This window comes from Pholis gunnellus (assembly GCF_910591455.1).
Source record: "Pholis gunnellus genome assembly, chromosome: 21".
In the NCBI taxonomy this organism is placed as follows: Eukaryota; Metazoa; Chordata; class Actinopteri; order Perciformes; family Pholidae; genus Pholis; species Pholis gunnellus.
Genome location: NC_136548.1, coordinates 2,738,398 through 2,759,615, shown reverse-complemented (window position 1 = coordinate 2,759,615; position 21,218 = coordinate 2,738,398). Strand labels below are relative to the sequence as shown.

The window sequence follows — 21,218 nt, the reverse complement described above, 5'->3', positions numbered from 1 at the left end:
AGTATTTCAGGGACCACCAGGGGCCAGACAAATAAGAAGTAGAATTTTTTCCCCCACACAGTATGATGGAAAAAAAAGATGATGCTGGATTGCTTTCTCTGCATTGTTAAAGTTCCACATATCGCCTTTTTACCTTATTTCAGATTTGGGAGCTTTCTGTGGTTCAGTGTGGAACTGGGCACAATGTCGGATGGCCCTTTCTTGCAAGAGTAATAATTGTATCAGGAAGAGCCTTGTCAGTGGTTCAAGAAGAGTTGCTCTGTGAGCATCCAATAGATGTGTGTGTATGTGTTCACTGTGACAGAGTAATTACCAGGAATGATGGGAGCCTGTGAGGGACCTGTCCAGTCAGCTCCGCTTCCACTTGATTTAACTTAACCCTCATCTAGAATCACTTCATCCGTCAGTGAAGTCAAGGTGACAGAATCCCTCATTACTAATGATGTACTCGAACCGTCTGCAAGATTATTTAAGACATAAAAACAGGACGTGTGTCACTACCATGAGTCACATTCATTCAACTTACAGAAGGCTTTTATTCAGAAGGAATGCTAGAGTAAAGGAATTATAAAAGGTTAAGAAATATTCAGTACGTCCACTGACCACTTTAAAATTGTACACATACTAGAAAATACACACCTACGTGTAGTCCCTTGGCAATGAAAAAATTGCCACAACAGATAAATTAAAAAGGAATGTAATTTTTTTCTGATTAGCGAGTGCAATAAATGGGGAGGGGTGACGGGACATACTCAGTAGTACATTTAAAACAACTTAGATCAGTGCAGTTAAAATAAACTTATATAGGACACACTTTTAGAATACACATGTTGTCATTGTGGTGTGAGTTAGTATAGTGCAAATATCTCCACAAACGTATAAGGGACTTATACAAACAGATAAAGTGCCAGGTCTTTGGTGTGGAGATGCTGCGCCAGGTTGCGAATGCGACACAGGCGGACGTTGTGGGCGTCTCCAGCGCTGTACACTCTGAATATGTGATAGCGCTCCTTCTCTTTCAGTGCAAAGTCCAGCTCATTGGCAGAGAGGTGGATGAATGACTTCTCCTTCTTTATTGTTGACTTCACTTCCACGTACACTACCACCGGCGCTCCTGCAGGTTCAAAAGTGAGCTTAAAATCGTAGGGCTGGCCGCTCTCTCCGCTCTGGTTGCACCACAGGATGTGTGCGGGTCGTCTGAGGTCGCCGCTGTCTCTCCAGTGGCACAGGAAGGAATTGACCAGCTGCTCCCCCCACTCACCAATCACTGCCACGTCCATCGGGTCGTCAGATAACACCACCTACACAAGCAAAGTACAACTTAGCAAATCTTGGCAAAGATCAACCCCTGAGAAAACATCCCATGTTTTCTATGTACTGACTGTGGTGGGTCTCTGGCAGGTGAGCTCCATGTCCTCCAGTGTGGCCAGCGGAGGCTGCACTTTGTTCCAGGCAGGGAAGTCCAGGTTGAGAGGAGGACGCTGGGTCTCTGCACCCCCCTGAAACATACTGGAAAGCACCACGGCCTCAGGGACGCTGATGACAAAAGAGAGGAAAAGGTAGATGAATTGGGGATTGTGTATTGAGGAGCAGTAAAAGTCAACATTAGTTTTCTACATAAATCTTTCAGATTTGTGTGGATGAGGAGAAGAAGCCTACATGCTGTTTGGAGCGGATTGTGTCTCCGCAGGCTGTGCAGATGGATGACTCTGTGTGAGGCTTTCCTCTCCATTCGGAGCTCTGTCACACTTGGTGCTCTCACTCTGTTGTCTGCGCTCTGTCAGAGACAAGACCAAAAGGAAAGATTTAACACGGGATGTTCTGAATATTACAAAATGAAGCCAAAATGTGCAGATATCTTGTGTGATCATGGCCTTTTTCAAAGTTGTTGTTTATGCCTCTGTGTCATTTTTAAACACTCTCAGATTAAGAATTGTCCAAAATGTATATGAAGTAGCTTTAAATAAGCAAAAAGAGCATTCCCTAATTCCCGTAACAAGCATTAGCTAGTAGTTTTGTACGGTCATTAACTAGTTCTGCATTATCCACTGGGTGACAAACCTTCTATTATGTAAAGTTCATCAAATCACTGTGTGGATCCATCCCTCTGTGGATCCATCCCTCTGTGGATCCATCACTCTGTGGATCCATCACTCTGTGGATCCATCACTCTGTGGATCTATTACTGTGTAGATCCATCACTCTGTGGATCCATCACTGTGTGGATCTATCACTGTGTGGATCCATCACTCTGTGGATCTATCACTCTGTGGATCCATCACTGTGTGGATCCATCATTCTGTGGATCCATCACTCTGTGGATCCATCACTCTGTGGATCCATCACTCTGGATCCATCACTGTGGATCCATCACTCTGGATCCATCACTGTGTGGATCCATCACTCTGTGGATCCATCACTCTGTGGATCCATCACTGTGTGGATCCATCACTCTGTGGATCCATCACTCTGTGGATCCATCACTCTGTGGATCTATTACTGTGTAGATCTATCACTCTGTGGATCCATCACTCTGTGGATCTATTACTGTGTAGATCCATCACTCTGTGGATCCATCACTGTGTGGATCTATCACTGTGTGGATCCATCACTCTGTGGATCCATCACTCTGTGGATCCATCACTGTGTGGATCCATCATTCTGTGGATCCATCACTCTGTGGATCCATCACTGTGTGGATCCATCACTCTGGATCCATCACTGTGTGGATCCATCACTCTGGATCCATCACTGTGTGGATCCATCACTCTGTGGATCCATCCCTCTGTGGATCCATCCCTCTGTGGATCCATCACTCTGTGGATCCATCACTCTGTGGATCTATTACTGTGTAGATCTATCACTCTGTGGATCCATCACTCTGTGGATCCATCACTCTGTGGATCTATTACTGTGTAGATCCATCACTCTGTGGATCCATCACTGTGTGGATCTATCACTGTGTGGATCCATCACTCTGTGGATCCATCACTCTGTGGATCTATCACTCTGTGGATCCATCACTCTGTGGATCCATCACTCTGTGGATCTATTACTGTGTGGATCTATCACTGTGTGGATCCATCCCTCTGTGGATCCATCACTCTGTGGATCTATCACTCTGTGGATCTATCACTCTGTGGATCCATCACTCTGTGGATGCCCGACTCCACCTGCAAGTGGATCACAGACTTCCTGTCTGACAGAAAGCAGCACGTCAAGCTGGGAAAACACGTCTCAGCCTCCCGGACCATCAGCACCGATTCCCCCCAAGGCTGCGTTCTTTCCCCTCTGCTCTTCTCCCTGTACACCAACAGCTGCACCTCCAGTCACCAGTCCGTCAAGCTCCTTAAGTTCGCGGATGACACCACCCTCATTGGACTCATCTCTGGTGGGGATGAGTCCGCCTACAGGTGGGAGACTGATCATCTGGTGACCTGGTGCGGTCTGAATAACTTGGAGCTCAACGCTCTAAAGACAGTGGAGATGGTTGTGGATTTCCGGAAGAACGCAGCCCCACCAGCCCCTATCACCCTGTGTGACTCCCCCGTCGACGCGGTGGAGTCCTTCCGCTTCCTGGGCTCCATCATATCCCAGGACCTCAAGTGGGAGCTGAACATCAGCTCCATCACCAAGAAGGCTCAGCAGAGGATGTACTTCCTGAGGCAGCTGAAGAAATTCAACCTGCCAAAGACAATGATGGTGCACTTCTACACAGCCATCATTGAGTCCATCCTCTGCTCCTCCATCACGGTCTGGTACGCTGCAGCCACAGCCAAGGACAAGGCCAGGCTGCAGCGCATCATCCACTCTGCTGAGAAGGTGATTGGCTGCAATCTGTCGTCCCTCCAGGACTTGTTCGCTTCAAGGACCCTGAAGCGAGCAAGAAAGATTGTAGCCGACCCCTCTCACCCTGGACAAAAACAGTTTGTGCCACTCCCATCTGGCAGGAGGCTGAGGTCCATCAGGACCAAGACCTCCCGACACATGAACAGCTTCTTCCCTTCCGCAGTCGGGCTCATTAACAGAGCCCGGGACCCCCACTGACTGTCATCCCCAGGAAAAATTCCTACCGGTCACTCCCCTGCATCCCTTCGATCCGTATTTCACTCGACACTTTTACACTACACATCTTACTTGTTTATAGTTCTGTTATCTGTTATCTGTTCGTTGTTTACAGTCCTGTTATCGGTTCGTTTGTGCACTTTATTTTATTTTATATTTTATATTTTATTTTATATTTCACTTTATTTTATATTTCATCCTTATTCTGTTTCACTTTATTTTATATCTTACTTTATTTTATATCCCAATATTAATATTATTTTGTTTCTACTTGCACTGATTGTTGTTGTTGTTGTTGATTGTTAAATGTTAAGCACCTTCCCGTCATGTCAAATTCCTTGTATGTTCAACATACCATGGCAATAAACGGTTCTGATTCTGATTCTGATTCTGATTCTGATCCATCACTCTGTGGATCCATCACTCTGTGGATCTATTACTGTGTAGATCCATCACTCTGTGGATCCATCACTGTGTGGATCTATCACTCTGTGGATCAATCACTCTGTGGATCTATCACTCTGTGGAACTATTACTGTGTGGATCTATTACTGTGTGGATCTATCACTGTGTGGATCTATCACTCTGTGGATCTATCACTCTGTGGACTACAGGATTTCCCAAGTATCTGGATACCAGTATGCAGAATGGCAGTAGCAGACAGAGGTTTGCAGAATGTGTCACCTGAAAGTGGTGGTGTGTTGGCGGTTACAGCAGCAGGGTGAGACTGGTCTGCAGGTCTCCTGCTGCTCCCGAGTGGCTGGTTTCCCTCGTAGCTGCTGCTCTTGGGGAGGTCATGGCTGCTTCCTCTGGGGACAGCATCATTTTCTGGATCTCTGTCTTTAGGCCCAGCTGGAGGTGGCCACAGCTTCATTACGGCTTCTACCACACTGCTACCTGCCTGACCTGTTGGTCCATAGAAGTTGTGGGGAATGAGAAATGTAGTTTTCCACAGTGAAGAGTTACCATGCAGAAACAATCATATCCTTCTCACTGACCAGTGCGACCGGCTCCTGTATTCATCATAGATGCTCGAGGAGGCCAGCAAACCAGCGTCTGCTCCCCATCTTCTTGTGCCGGGTGAGACGGCTCCTCTGGGGAGCTGATGGAGGAGTAACTCCTTGATAGCCCTGAAGTTCAACATTTTCAAGAAGTTAAAACCAAAGAAGAAGAAAAGATTGGATCAAAGTTGTAAAGCACCAATCATATATAAGCCTCATTCAGTGCAGTTATGCCATAAAAACAGAATTGTAATGAAAATGTCTTTTGATCATATTAATCCCTGTGTGTGTGTGTGTGTGTGTGCTCTCTGCTGCAGTGAGGGATCTGCTCTTTAAGCCCTAGCAACAGCTGGTGTTTTATGTTTCCACACACAACAGTGAACAAACCTGAATTAGCATATGCTACACCAGTTATCTATGTCTTTATATATAATATATCTATATTTGGTAAAAAATAAACTGTGTGTGTGTGCGCGCAGGGACTGAGAGGAAAGACACTTGGTATGAAATGTTAATGGAAATCGAGGCAAGAGTCACAGAGAGAATTGGAGAAAGTGCAGATGTGAGAAGTCACAAACAGACGCAGAGAAAGCAGCGCTTTAACTGGAGCATGAGAGAAATTCTGAGGTGCATACTGATGTTCTGCATCAAACTGTGACTATGTATTATCCAGTCTATTTTCCAAACATTGAGGACACTTTAACAATGTTAATGAGGATGGTGCAGCTCCACCAAAACAATGATCAATGTATTAATCAAACATGTGATTTAAGCACTTTTATTTTAAGCACTCCGCTACATAAAATAGTCCCCACTACATGCACCATTTTCTCCTGCTTGAGTAATGTTTGCTAAAAGCTACAGTGCCTAGCTTCTTGAGGAAATTACTGATCCTTTAAAAAAAATGTGACTAAACTTTTGAGACGTATGAGAGTATGTCTTCAGGAGAAACAAACCGATGGGGTAGAGAAGTGGGAAAGTAGAGACTAATATTTTTTTTTTATTAGGGCCTGAGCAACCGACAACGTCGGGCCAGCGAAGGCCCTATTGAAATTCGAACACACATAGTACATCGGGCGCATATTTGGGGGACTTGCTATACTCGAAAACTCACCAGATTTTGCACACTTGTCAGGCCTGGTGAATATAGCCATCTGATATAGGTTGCATATTTGTGTGTAAAAAAATGGCTCTCTAGCGCCTCCTACCATTTGGACCAGTGACGCCCCTCAGCCAGTATGTCTGATTTACTTGAAATTCAACACACCTGTCCAAATCTGCTAGATATACAAAAAAGCCTCTCAGACCCCTAAGCTCCGCCTTCTTAGATTTTCCGCCATCTTGAATTTAGTGTAAAACACATCTTTGCGAACTCATCCTACACGCTGGAAAATTTGCTGTGGATCATTATTGGATGTAGATCACACAAAGTTTTTTGATATCTCTTTGCATTGACAAGATATGGACCAATACACGTATTAGGGGCGTGGCTTAATATCAATACACATAACTTCCCAACCGTTGGTCCAAAAATTACAAAATGTTCAGCATATGTGCACATCGCATCCTGTAACATACCCTGAGATTTGTGTTGCATTCAACCACTAGGGGGCGCTACAGTAAACCCGCGAAGTTGTGCTTTTTGTCACTTTTTGCATGTTTCAGCCTTCGTACTTTAATGAACTCCTCCTAGAGAATTAATGCGATCAACTTCAAATTTGGTCAGGATGCTCTTAAGACCTTTGTTATTAAAATGTATCAAAAGCTAGAGTTTTCGTGGAAGAACCTTGACGTGGCATGGCGGCCATTTTGCCTCATTGGGCATGAAAAAGGAAGTTGTTATAACTCCAAGGTACATTATCCAATCCACACAAAACGTCTTATGCATGATGATACTTCAAGCCTGAACATACTTCAATTAAAAAATTCAAAAGACGTAGATGTGTGAAACTTGGTCAGAACATGTATCACATAGAGACTTAAAAATAAGTTGGGACCATGCTCTAAACTGTACCAGAAGTCTGCCATTTTGATTTTGATGTCATTTTTTGGCCTATTTCTAGCCGCTATACTTTAACGAACTCCTCCTAGGGACTTAGTCAGATCCACTGCAAATTTGGTCAGTACAATCTCAAGACCGTCATGACTAAAAGTTATCAAAAGCTTTACGTTTGACAGAATGGCTTAGCCGTAGCGTTACGTGATTCCCCTTGAAAAAACCTAATCTAACTCAACTGGACTTGTTCCAAACGGTCCTAAACTTCACATGCTTAATAAACCTCATGGCCTGAGGATGTCTACAAGCTCATTTTCACTAATGCTCACAGTGCTACCTGCTGGCGAAAGATAATCTGCGTTTTCTGACAAACACCATCTGAATTACCTGACTTGTACACGATGTGATTTACACTTGATATGATGCAACATAATGCATGTTCGCGCATCTTCTGTAGACAAGAAGTGGTGAACTATTTGCAAAGAATAATTTCCAGCAACAGGCGGTCCACACAGGATATAAAACGTCAGGCTAGCGGCTTCGCTGTCCGATGGTCACGGACGTTCTCGGCCGCGCAGGCCGGAGTCCCGCCGTGCTGGAGGATGCGAGGGCCCGTTCCGCGCTGCTCGCAGCTTTAATTTTTTATTTAATTTGTTAATAATGGAAGAAAAGAATAAGGTTTTTATAGACACTATGTAACTATTGCAAGTGGTAATTACAGGATGATCAGTGAATTACGATACAAGAACAGTTTCCTTCATGTTCTTTCATTCTCTGGAGTCAGCTCCATTAATCAGAATCAGCTTTATTGGCATAGTCATAAGTTGAAAGTTTAAAATGAGACCACGAGAAGGAAACATGTTTCCTTATGAGCACAGTGTTAGCTTTTTCTTTTACTTTAGTCTTAAAATCACTGCAATTGTGACATGCTTTAGGTGCACTGATGGCTAATGTGCTAACTTTGTGTATAGGCCATCTTTACCTCTCTCCAGGTTTATCTCTGGTTTGGGAGGCTCCGGGACCTCCCACAGCTCCTCCTCACTGGGCAGCTCTCTGATGTCCTCCTTGCCTAAGAATCTCTTCAGAGACCCTTGGTCCTGCAGACACAACCAGAGTTAATAACAGTGATGACATTATGCAGCAAAGAAAAAGATCTGTTTATTATATTAAAGACTTTCTAATGCTTTCCAAACTCCCATTTTGATAGTGAATTGAAGTACTGAAACTGAAGGATTGACATGCAGGACTGATCCAGTCAGGATTAACAAAAATAACTACTGAATGCATGAAGACCAGAGCTGAGTAGATTTGTGGTTTCTCCTTTCAGATTCCGTTGCCAACAGAGGAAGTGGCAGATGTTCCCAACCTTGTTTCTTCAGAGAGTCTCATCTTGTTTAAATGGTAATGACCTAATTAACATGTACTTGATATTTTCCTTGGAATAATATAAAAGTTAAAGTAATAAGCGGGCATAATAAGTTAAGAGGCAGATCACACAATTTCTCCTAAGCCTCTCATATCTGCATCTGTCTGAGTGTATTAAACGCTTCAGAATCACATCACTAAAACCCTTTAATCAAACAGACAAGAAATCCCATTTATTTACTTTGGCAAATCCAGACATAGAACTTAATCAAACTGTCTTATTTTGATTTAAATATTGATTATATAATGCAGCCTAGTTCTGCTGCATGTCTCAAAGAGAAGATATTCAATAGAGAGGGTATCAAAGTTGAAGCTTGATGTGAGCTTTGCAGAGTCTCTGTTCGGCTGCTGTACCACTCTACAGAGATGAGAGCAAGTTGCCATTAATGTAAACGTGACTCCCTCCAGGGAAATAGCCTATTAGTTCTAGCTACGGTCAGCTCTGTGGTGGTAGCAGTCAATGTGTATGTGTGATTGAAAAGACAGAGAGAGTGACGGGATGAAAGACAGAGAGCGAGCAAAGACCAAGATCACTGGATGTGGATCAATGTTTGAAGGATCATATACCACTTACATTAAGAGAGGTTATCAGGCCGCTCAGGAAATGCATCAGCTCTTTTCTGTGGCTGCTCTCTGTGCAGAAGAGTTTCACCAGCTCCCTGAAACACACAAATACACACAAGATTACAAGTTATACAAGATAAGTTATGTTGTCAAATGGATACTTACAGTGCTAAGTATCCATTGCACTGTAAGTATCAAATGGATTTGATCACAGGTACTTTGCTTATGATTTATGATGTTTGATTTCTCGTTGATAGGACCATATCAGTTATAAGAACAGGTACCATTTAAAAGGTTCTATATACAACTTTCTGAATATTAATAGAGCAGCTAACATCTATGTAAAGAGTAGTAGAGTAATGTCTACCTGAGCAGAGAGTGAAGTCTCTCTCCCTCTGTGTGTTGATACCAGAGCCCCTCCTTGATTTTTTGCCATAGTGGAGCCGGGCGGGCCACACATGCTTTCAGTGCATGTTAGTGCATGCGAGTGTGCCCCACTGATTAGCTAACAACCGCCACTCTGCACTGCTCTCATACAGCGGTTACAGCTGACACCGTCCAGACTGACAGCGCCGTCACAGAAACGTAGCACCCACCCTCTGGTTCCCCCTCAGGTAAACACTGTTAATGCTGTTAGCACTGTTGCTGTATTTTACACTGTTAATGCTGTTGCTGTGTTTTACACTGTTAGCACTGTTGCTGTGTTTTACACCGTTAGTACTGTTGCTGTGTTTTACACTGTTAATGCTGTTGCTGTGTTTTACACTGTTAGCACTGTTGCTGTGTTTTACACTGTTAATGCTGTTGCTGTGTTTTACACTGTTAGCACTGTTGCTGTGTTTTACACCGTTAGCACTGTTGCTGTGTTTTACACTGTTAATGCTGTTGCTTTGTTTTACACTGTTAGCACTGTTGCTGTGTTTTACACTGTTAGCACTGTTGCTGTGTTTTACACCGTTAGCACTGTTGCTGTGTTTTACACTGTTAATGCTGTTGCTGTGTTTTACACTGTTAGCACTGTTGCTGTGTTTTACACTGTTAGCACTGTTGCTGTGTTTTACACTGTTAATGCTGTTGCTGTGTTTTACACTGTTAGTACTGTTGCTGTGTTTTACACTGTTAGCACTGTTGCTGTGTTTTACACCGTTAGCACTGTTGCTGTGTTTTACACTGTTAGCACTGTTGCTGTATTTTACACTGTTAATGCTGTTGCTGTGTTTTACACTGTTAGCACTGTTGCTGTGTTTTACACCGTTAGTACTGTTGCTGTGTTTTACACTGTTAATGCTGTTGCTGTGTTTTACACTGTTAGCACTGTTGCTGTGTTTTACACTGTTAATGCTGTTGCTGTGTTTTACACTGTTAGCACTGTTGCTGTGTTTTACACCGTTAGCACTGTTGCTGTGTTTTACACTGTTAATGCTGTTGCTGTGTTTTACACTGTTAGCACTGTTGCTGTGTTTTACACTGTTAGCACTGTTGCTGTGTTTTACACCGTTAGCACTGTTGCTGTGTTTTACACTGTTAATGCTGTTGCTGTGTTTTACACTGTTAGCACTGTTGCTGTGTTTTACACTGTTAGCACTGTTGCTGTGTTTTACACTGTTAGCACTGTTGCTGTGTTTTACACTGTTAATGCTGTTGCTGTGTTTTACACTGTTAGTACTGTTGCTGTGTTTTACACTGTTAGCACTGTTGCTGTGTTTTACACCGTTAGCACTGTTGCTGTGTTTTACACTGTTAATGCTGTTGCTGTGTTTTACACTGTTAGCACTGTTGCTGTGTTTTACACTGTTAGCACTGTTGCTGTGTTTTACACCGTTAGTACTGTTGCTGTATTTTACACTGTTAATGCTGTTGCTGTGTTTTACACTGTTAGCACTGTTGCTGTGTTTTACACTGTTAGCACTGTTGCTGTGTTTTACACTGTTAGTACTGTTGCTGTGTTTTACACTGTTAGCACTGTTGCTGTGATTTACACTGTTAGCACTGTTGCTGTGTTTTACACCGTTAGTACTGTTGCTGTGTTTTACACTGTTAGTACTGTTGCTATTGTTTACACTGTTCGTGCTGTTAGCACTGTTGCTGTTGTTTACACTGTTGGTGCTGGTAGCGTTGTTGCTGTTTTACACTGTTAATACTGTTGCTGTGTTTTACACTGTTAGTGCTGTTAGCATTGTTGCTGTGTTTTACACGGTTAGTGCTGATAACATTTTAGCAATGTTAGCTGCAAGCCACCGGCTCAGAAGTTGCCATTGAGAGTCAACGAGAGGCAATAGATATGCTTTGAATTTTGTATTGAGCACCTGACACTCTGTGTACTTGCCAGTTTTTGATACTCGGTGCAACTGAACACAAACACACACTATCCTCTACCAATAAAAAATCCCGATACCCACTAGTTAGTCCTAAAGATAAGAACTGAAGATGTATTAAAAAACCTGCCGTTGGTTTCCTATTATTAAACTTACAACACAACTGTCCCACTTTGGAATTAAAGTTATAATCTGTCACACAGTGAATATTATATTAGATATGACCAAAAACTTCATACTGACTTTGGCCAGTCTGTGTGCTGTGAATGTGTTAAAGCATTGTGAGAAAAGATTAATGTTTGCCAATCATTTCTTGATTTAATGGAGGTTAAACAAATAGGAAGATGATGATTTTGGAGGAAATAAAAGACAGAAGTTGGCACTCAATCCATCATTTACAAACCTGCAGATGTCCAGCTTGGCTAAGAGGTGATCTTTCTGAATGTAGAGCTCCTTCTCATCCTTCAGCAGACAGATAACATCCTGCACCTCCACCAATGCATCCTCACTATCAGCAAGGTCCAGCTGGTAGCGAATGTACAGCTTACCCACCTGTAAACAGGTATGTAGGAGGGAGAATGTTGAAAAGGGCTCAGTATAAATATTTCCTTTAGAAGGGTGTGATTATGGTAAGAGATTCTCCCTCAACGAGGCCTCAGTCTAATCAGTATGCTTTTAGTAAAACAACCAAATGATGGACTTCCTCCAGGTTTTAAACTGCTCTAAACCAACTAGATGTGATCTTCTGACCTGTCCGAAGTGAAGTCGCTTGATTTTCTCTCCAATGTTGTTGTCAATCAGCTCTGTATAGACTTCAGCCAGCTCATCGTGGTGGTACAGGAACCTCTGGATGTAAGGTATCACAGAGTGCACCATGGCCTGCATTGTCGGACAGGGTCTCAGGTTCTCAGTCTGAGGCTCAGTCTTGACACACTGGGACAGAGGACGGATACCGCAGATCTCCAGAAACAAAGATCGGTCCATCTCGTTGAAGGCAAGTACAGTGTTGGATCGTTCTCCCGGCACGGTCTGACCTGGAAGGCAATAGTCAGAATCTCCATTTTAACTTGGGTTCTATTTGTGTAGTTTGGGGCATAATTCTTATTGGGTACGGTGAAGAGTAATCTCTAACAAATCAATCAAATCAAACATTGACAACATATTTAAATACAGTAGCAGCAGCGTACCAGAGGTCCCAGTCTTGCTCCTGGGAGCAGTCTTCTTCTCTGCTGGTGGCATGTTGAGCAGACAAATCTGCTTGTAAGGTTTAAAGATCTTTTCCACCTCTTTGTTGTCAGCAATCATGGGTTTGTGTGCCAGAGTCACCCAGCTGTTATCCTTGGTGGGGAAGACCCTCTTATCAGACACCATACCTGAACACGAGGCAAAAAGGACAGCCAGGGTCAGTAAAGGCCCTTATCTACTGCTGCTTGATCATAGAGAGTGACCCGTCTAGTTTTCCTGTTAACAAAGTTATCTTTTTATTCACTGTTTATTACCAAACCACACTGTGGCTCTCCTTGTCACTGACCAACACTGCATTTATTTCCTAATGACATTTAGTTTTCCAATCTTTGAAATATCTTAAATCCTGCTTTGTAAAAACATTGTATAGCACATGTTGCTCCATAGCCTTACTACTGGTCAAAAACGCTACAGGGTGCCATTAAGAGGCAGACCATTAAAGGACAGATTCTTCCCTATTCTAAAGCTGTTCCCCTTAAAACATCATCACCTTTCTCAGCACCCAAGAATAATTCTGTACAGATCAAATTGATCATTTATCTAAATCAAATTCACAAAGCCACCCAAAAGCTCTGTTGTTGTAAAAGAAGAAAGAAACAGAAATGCCAAAGATTTGTGAAAGGTGATTTAGAGCTCAATCTAAATCAGTGCTGCCATTACATAGTTGTTCACCAGTAAGGTGCTGACTTGTTGGTCTCAGCTCTTTATAACTGAATTGATGGGGTCATCATCAAAAATGTTTAGGTTTTGCTTTTATGTTGAAAAAGGAATATCAACTTTTTAAACTCTTAATAATTGGTGTTGGGATTGGCGTAACAAAAAGTACAATATCGGTCAGTTTGTGCTGCAAAGTTTTACGCTGTGTCCTACAGCTCCTGCCCAATTGTTTTAGCTAAAGGGCACCATTACAATTATACCAACTTAGATGTTTGCAGTTTTTGTTTTGCAATGTACCCATTGATGTTAAGTAAAAAGTAGCATCTTTTTATGATTTCTTAGCAGATATATGGACTTTTAATCGTACATTGGAGACAATGACATATTGGAAAGGGTAAAAAACATGTGCATCATGTCTGTGTGTTGATGCAGTGGCAATCAGGTGCTCAGTGATTTAAAGTGCCATATCCTCCAGTCAACGACCATGTTGGTAAGTAGGACAACACTTGCATGCACCTGTCCCTTTCACCTCACGCAGTATCTCTGCCTCACGTCTCCCCTCTGTCCACACTTTTAACTTTCCTGTGCACATTTTATGCCAGGGCAGAGGGCATTACCTAGCACTGTTACCATGATGTACATCTCACTGTTTTCTTTGCAAAGGAGGATCTCGTTGTTAAACCTATTGATAGAAACTGGTAAGCCGTCAGAAGTCTCTTAAAACTTATGTTTGCTGCTTAGTGGCAGACCTCTTGAGGACTTTTATCGGTGAGAACTCCTACACTTTCAGAGGTTTCCTGAAGTAACTGTTCCATAAACAGCATAATATAACGCTTTTCTAGTCTTAGCAACAACTCAAAGCGCCTAACATCACAAGCCAGCATTCACACATTCACACACACATTCATTCACTGGTGCCAGAGGCTGCCATACAAGGTGCCACCTGCTTATCAGGAGCAATTAACATTAGTACTGTAGTTCACTGTGCTGCTGCCACACCTACGAGCACTTACACTGCAGACAGTGCACTCAGCTATATTACTGCGATCAGTCTCTGGTGTAAAGTAATTCCAGACTGCAGCAACAAATCCCAATCATGTGCTGCACTGACTTGTTTATCGCAAATACATTGCAGTAAATAGTCAGGCCAATAGGAAGTTGAACAGACATAAAGATTGAAGAGGTGATGTATATGAATTACTTACCCTTCAAGGTGGAGCAGTAGCTGGGATTGAGCTTGGCCTGAGGGATGTTTTCCTGGTCACCAGATACTTTAGTTTTACACTTTTGAGCTGTTGAAAACAGAAATGTATACTGTAATATAAAATAGAATAGCATCGCATAGAATAACACAACATAGCATAGCATAGCACCTCAAGTCAGGGATCAGAGGGAAGATGTAACAAATCAAGCTTGTCAAGAAGGAAACGTAACAGTTGTTGAGCAGAGAGTTAATGAGGTGCAAACAGATGGGAATACAGAACACTCGATGACACTAAAGACTGTAAATCTAAATGTCCTTACCGAGTACGGCATAGAGCACCGACACATCCTGTAGCACTTCAGCAGTTGGTAAGGGAGATGATGAACAGATCAATTCCAACAAGCCGGCATACTGCTTCATATTGGGACTGAGATCCACATTCAGCAGCTACACACAAGATATGTAATCACAGATGCATTCATAGTTTACATTAGTTATGGTGTAGTCTATGGTGTCAGTTAAGTAAAACAGCAGAAGAGCTTTCATAGTACCGCAAATCATTTACTACATTTTGCCAAACTTTGCTTCATGTGAAGATATTAGTCTTGTACTAATCGCTAAACTAAACATGCAGATGGAGGTTTCTGAATGACCCCTGTGGATACGATGTGTGCGGGACCGCAGGCAGCTTTTTCACTGCAGTGAAAATGTTGTTTTTCAACAAATTTGGATTAAAGTGGAATATTTTGTTAGATAAAAACATGTTGTGAATTTTGGGGAGAGAGAGAGCGAGAGCGAGAGCGAGAGAGCGAGAGAGAGAGAGAGAGAGAGAGACTATACAATGTAATTATATCTATAGTATTAAATATTCTAGTTTAACATTTTAAATATGTTTCTCTGCGTAACAGGCTATGAAACTACGTGTCAAGAAACGTTCTACGTGTAGGGAAATAATAGTATTTATCATATAGTTTACTCTGGTGAAGAAGACTTTCATGTCGTCTAGCGGGCCGTAGAAGGGAAACAGAACTATGGGCTGCTGGACTGGGCTGTCTGGTGCCTGAGACAGCTGTCTGTACCGCTGGAACACCGCCATCGGGTCACTCCAGCACACCTCCTTCAGGTGGTAGAATCGTCCTGAACACCACTCATCTCGCCTGGGGGAAAAAATTGAGTTGTGAAAGAATGTAGACATTAACCAGAAAAGGTATGCTGATACAGCGGAGGACCTACCTGTTGTACTCTATGAATACAGCAGGGGTATGATGGAACAGCTCCCTCAGACTGTGCTGGGGACAGTTCATATACAGATAGGTGTAGACGTTGTGGATGTGTTCAACTGTGGAAGAGAAATTGGCCCCCTCTAACTCATCCTCGGGTAGTCTCTGCTCCTGGTCATCTGCTTGTGGTTTGACACACCACTCCTTCAGGTAGTTTATCAGAGGATTCACTGAGATACTTTCTCTCATTCCTAAAAGAGGAAAAAGGCAGTGACTGACAGGTTGTCTGTTTTAGGGTCATTATAGGGTAACCAAACACGAGCTATGGACAACAGAGATCTCCACTATAGCGTACACATTTTACCTAGAGCTCTGCTAAACTCGCTGGGGTCTATGTCCACATAACAGACATGAGTCCCCAGGAGCCTGGTGACCTCAGGTGAGGGCAGGTAGACCGAGTTTGGTTGAAGGTACTTTCTCTCTCGCTGTTCTCCTTCCAGTGGGCGATAGGCCGGCACCCATTCAAGACAACTCAAGAAGTGGCTGAAGGAGGACTTGGTGCTTTTGATTGGTTGTCCATCACTGTCAATCACCTGAGCTGTGAGGTACTGAGAGTAGCGGTGTCTGGAAGAATGGGAAAGGGGATAATAAATAATGTTTGGGATAGGTCAACTTTCAAAGCCCTCTGGGCAAACAATAACAATGTTATGTGGTTGACAGGATACATGTAATATATGATCATGTCAAATTCAGGTCTACTATGTGACCTGAATTCTTCTGCACAATATACAGCCCTCAGCAGCACTGCACATGCTTAATGCACTGAGAAATTCTCATCTCCGCTCTAAAGAGAAATCTACCTGCGTCAAACTGCCCAGTGTAATATATGACAGTTATACTGCACATGTGCCTACACATACAGAGCAATGTTTAAAGAAAACACAAGATTCTGTGTTTGCCCTATGATTAACAGGCAACCTGTTTCAGTGTTTCTTGCCTTCAGTCTACTGTATTACCCTGTAAGTAAGAGTAGGTATACAAATGATGGATGTATAGATTTTGTTTGTTACAATGCAAGATCATTGACATTTCAGAAAGGTTTCTAAGTTATAGTGTTGAATGCAGATTATTTCCCTCCTTAGAGCCCAACATATGTTACTTTAAGTCGTTCCTTTTCTTCCAAAAAGAAATAAAGCAGCCTCTTATTTTCCCACCTTCCTGTTTGCTCAGTGGCTTCCTGCCTTAATCTAGTCAAAAATGTTTTAGCAAAATCAGAATTTTGTATTGCTGATGACATTATCATTGATCTATATTTCCTCACTTTCAACCTTTCTGTTGCAGAATAAATGCACTCTTGCGCTTCTAAAAGTGTCTTTACTTTACAATAATATTTAAACTTTAGCAGTAGAGCTCATTTCTTTGCGCTCCATTCCTTTCCAGACGTGCATCAAATCTTACCCCCCCCACAATGTATTACGGGAGCGCATCAGCATTGCTGCTTGTTTATCTAAATAGATCAATGCTTTCTATTCCTTTTAATATATGAAAAACTTGCTTGAGATAATAATCCATAAGGTGAACATGATGAGTATTTCTTTGTTACTCTCTTATGTCATCGCGGCATGGTGAGACAGCTGAAACTGTCAACTGATTTGAATCGTATGCCAGTACGGAGCACTTGGGGCACCAATATACAGTAGAACACTGTGGCTGATCAGGATTGCATTCATGAACTAATAATATAATGAGGATATCTGTGGTAGAAAACGTGACGGCATGCTTTGGAAAATGGTTTGCATTTGTGTTAAGTAGAATTAATAAATGATGCAAAAGCGACAGTGTGATGCGTTGAGTATTCATCTAACTGTGATATAACTGGTGGGAAGGGTCCCACACAACCTTATTCAACCTTTAACTTCTATACTGCTCTGGTAGTGTTCACTGTGTGAGTTTGTGAGCTCTGCTGACCTCCTTGTGTGTGTCTTCTACCCACACACATCTACCACACAAAACTCAGCACATGGGGCAGAGCTACGGACAACTAAACTCAGATATGTTAATGCCCAGACTGAGCTCTCTGTGGACGTCAAAACCCTGCTTTTCTCTCAGGCAGAAAATAACATTTCATTGTCACACAATGTCCCCCACTTGACCTCAGTAATCACTTACTGGCCACAGTAGGAATGACAGGGATTACCAGCTGAACCTGACTATCCCTAAATCCATTAACCCAGCCGTTATCTCTGCCATGAGGTCTACCTAACATCACACAGACCTAGTGAATGCACCTGCTTCTCAAATAGGACAATCTTCACTCGACAGAACATGACATGGGAGCAGAGATATGTAAGTGAGGGTGTGTCCGTCTGTGTGTGTGTGTGTGTGTGTGTGTGTGTGTGTGTGTGTGTGTGTTACCCTGTATCCCAGTTTGTTGTCAGAAGCTCCAGCAAAGCCGTCCTCTGCTGAAGGAGGACGTGTCCATGAAGCTGGGCTGTGGCCAGGGCATGGAACTCCTCACAGGGGTAGTCATCTAGCACAAAGCACCCTCCAGGATTTTGGTGGCACATTGCAGTTTCCACTGACCAGGGACTGGAGGCCTGGGGGAGGAGAAGGACGAGGGTCGATTTGGTTCATTTGCAATTAATATGAAGTATTACAGTTCATTCTCAAGTATCTGCATCTGATACCGGAATGTCAGTACAATCTTTCCCATAAAACATGAAGGCAGCATTAGTCACACAATGACACAGTGACACAGTGACATATCAACATACTGGCCCTGCTTGCTGAAGCCCAGGCTAAAACAGGCATCAGGTCACCTGCTTTTTCTGCTGATCCTCAAAGCAGCTATTGTCTCTCTAGTCCTAGTGTGACTCACAATGGTTGCTATCTTCATCCTTTAATCACTCATGTTCCTCATCATGAGTGTCAGTTAGTTTTTAATGCAACATGCTTCAGGAAGATTGTGTTCGGCCTCCAGTGTCCATGCAACCAGTAAATATTGTGTCCTTGCACAACACATCCACAGCCCTTCATCACGAGGGCTCACTGGTGGGGCTCTCACGACCTCGCTCTGGTCTTTTTGTTAATTGCAGCCCTTGTATGAAAAATCTGTGCTCAGGGAGCACATAAGTTGAAAACACATATTCTGAACCCAGAATTCCCAGACGGTTCAGAATGCCAATCTGCAGGCTGAATCAGTACAAAAGTACATTCATTTCATCCTCCATCAAATTATGAAATAGAAAAAAGTAGTATTACATATTTTATTGGGAATAATATATTGTGACTTGAATACTTATCATCTGTGTTGATCACACCTGGTATTGGTATTTAATAATTCTTAACTATTGTTGACATGTGTACTCAAGCATGTTTATGCATGTACACTGCTCGAAAAAATTAAAGGAACACTTTGAAAACACATCAGATCTCAATGTGAAGCAAAATGATGTTGGATATCTATACTGATATGGACAGTTTAATGTCTTAGGAACAAAAGGATGCCACATCTATTGATGGAAATAAATGTTTCAGCCTACAGAGGGCTTAATTGCATAGACACCCCGAAAATCAAAGTGAAAACATGATGTGGCAGGCTAGTCCATTTTGCCAAAATTCAATTTCTGTAACTCAAAATGCTTCTCAATATCTTGTGTTGCCCCCACATGCTTGTAAGCATGCTTGACAACATCGCAGCATGCTCCTAATGAGACGACGGATGGTGTCTTGTGGGATGTCCTCCCAGATCTGTCTAAGGGCATCAGTGAGCTCCTGTAAAGTCTGAGGAGCAACCTGGCGGCGTCTGATGGACCGAAACATAATGTCCCAGAGGTGTTCTGTCGGGTTTAAGTCAGGTATTCGTGAGGAACATTCAATTGTATTAATCCCATCATCCTCCAGGTACTGCCTGCATACTCTTGCCACTTGAGGCCGGGCATTGTCGTGCATCAGGAGGAACCCAGGACTTACTGCACCAGCGTAGGGTCTGACCATGGGTTCAAGGATCTCATCCCGATACCTAATGGCAGTCAGACTGCCGTCCTCTAGCCTGTAGAGGTCTGTGCGTCCCTCCATGGATATGCCTCCCCAGACCATCACTGACCCACCACCAAACCGGTCATGCTGAACAATATTGCAGGCAGCATAGCGTTCTCCTTGGCTTCTCCAGACCCTTTCACGTCTATCACAGGTGCTCAGGGTGAACCTGCTCTCATCTGTGAAGAGCACAGATCGCCAGTGGTGGACATGCCAATTCCGGTGTTCTATAGCAAATGCCAATCGAGCTCCACGGTGCGGGGCAGTGAGCACAGGGCACACTGAAGGACGTCGCACCCTGAGGCCACCCTCATGAAGTCTGTTTCTGATTGTTTGGGCAGAGACATCACACCAGTGGCCTGCTGGAGGTCATTCTGTAGGGCTCGGGCAGTGCTCAACCTGTTCCTCCTTGCACAAAGCAGCAGATATCGGTCCTGCTGATGGGTTGAGGACCTTCTACGGCCCTGTCCAGCTCTCCTAGAGTAACTGCCTGTCTCCTGGAATGTCCTCCATGTTCTGGAGATTGTGCTGGGAGACACATCAAATCTCCTTGCAACAGCACGCGTGGACATGTCATACTGGAGGAGTTGGACAGTCTGTGCAACTTCTGGAGGGTTAAGAAATCGCCTCATGCTCCCAGTAGTGATAATGACTCTAGCTAAAGCCAACACTAGTGGAAAACCAGTCAAAGAGATCAAGAGGGAGAAACTTGAATTGGCCTCCACATGCAAAACCAGTCCTGTTTTGGGGGTCGTCTCATTGTTGCCCCTCTAGTGCACCTGTTGTTAATGCCATCAACACCAATGCCGCTGAAACTGATTAACAACCCCCTCTGCTACTTACCTGACCAGATCATTATCAGAGAAGTGCAATTGAATCCATGCCAAACCCTGATAAAGGATTGTTCCTTTAATTTTTTTGAGCAGTGTATGTATGATCTATGTTCTATGCGTGCAGGTGTGTGATGCAGCGGCTTGGAGCCCAAGACACATTTTCCTGTGGGACAATCAAGAATATCTTATCTGCTTTTTTTACAGCATGAGTGGAGTGTGATTCCTAAATAGCTGAGGTAACAGTTCAGGGACGTCCTCCTCACCAGTTCTTGAGCGGTGAGTGTTTGTCTCTCTTTGCGGATGATGAGACCGTCTCTGACTCCCAGGCTGCTGAACAGCGCTCTCCATCCTGCTACATCGCCATCTGTCTGCACATAGCAGGGACTTAGCAAGACCCAATCACAGCCTGGTGGTAGAAGACGTAGACAGGATAAGTGTTTACAGGAGGACCAATAAAGAAATATTGTATCAGACACATCAACATGGCTGAGGAGATGGAGATAGAACAGAGATGATTACAGTGCAATGTGGGCTTTTTGATATCAGTTAATGATTAGTGTAATTAGTTTAATCTGCGGTAAAATCCTAGATCAGCGGTCATACACTATATGTTATAGACGTAATATAATATATATATATTAGTCTATATAATATA

General features: G+C 43.1%; 1 protein-coding gene across 2 annotated transcripts in view; it reads right to left on the bottom strand.

Moving 5' to 3' along the window:
• Positions 1–536: 536 nt before the first annotated feature.
• LOC306712820 (uncharacterized protein) overlaps positions 537–21,218 on the bottom strand; it is a 50,609-nt gene continuing 29,927 nt past the window's right edge. Inside the window, exons 31-47 of one of the 2 annotated variants that reach the window (XM_079182241.1) lie at positions 20,827–20,969; positions 18,108–18,289; positions 16,057–16,316; positions 15,706–15,943; positions 15,449–15,629; positions 14,793–14,919; positions 14,474–14,560; positions 12,554–12,739; positions 12,117–12,400; positions 11,770–11,918; positions 9,062–9,146; positions 8,045–8,159; positions 5,064–5,195; positions 4,750–4,971; positions 1,660–1,777; positions 1,383–1,536; positions 537–1,301 (exon numbers count right to left, since the gene is read on the bottom strand). In XM_079182241.1, the coding sequence (XP_079038367.1) occupies positions 888–1,301; positions 1,383–1,536; positions 1,660–1,777; positions 4,750–4,971; positions 5,064–5,195; positions 8,045–8,159; positions 9,062–9,146; positions 11,770–11,918; positions 12,117–12,400; positions 12,554–12,739; positions 14,474–14,560; positions 14,793–14,919; positions 15,449–15,629; positions 15,706–15,943; positions 16,057–16,316; positions 18,108–18,289; positions 20,827–20,969 (3,077 nt within the window). In that variant the 3' untranslated portion in view covers positions 537–887. The remainder of the gene's footprint in view (positions 1,302–1,382; positions 1,537–1,659; positions 1,778–4,749; positions 4,972–5,063; positions 5,196–8,044; positions 8,160–9,061; positions 9,147–11,769; positions 11,919–12,116; positions 12,401–12,553; positions 12,740–14,473; positions 14,561–14,792; positions 14,920–15,448; positions 15,630–15,705; positions 15,944–16,056; positions 16,317–18,107; positions 18,290–20,826; positions 20,970–21,218) is intronic. The other variant, XM_079182242.1, reaches the window with a different exon arrangement.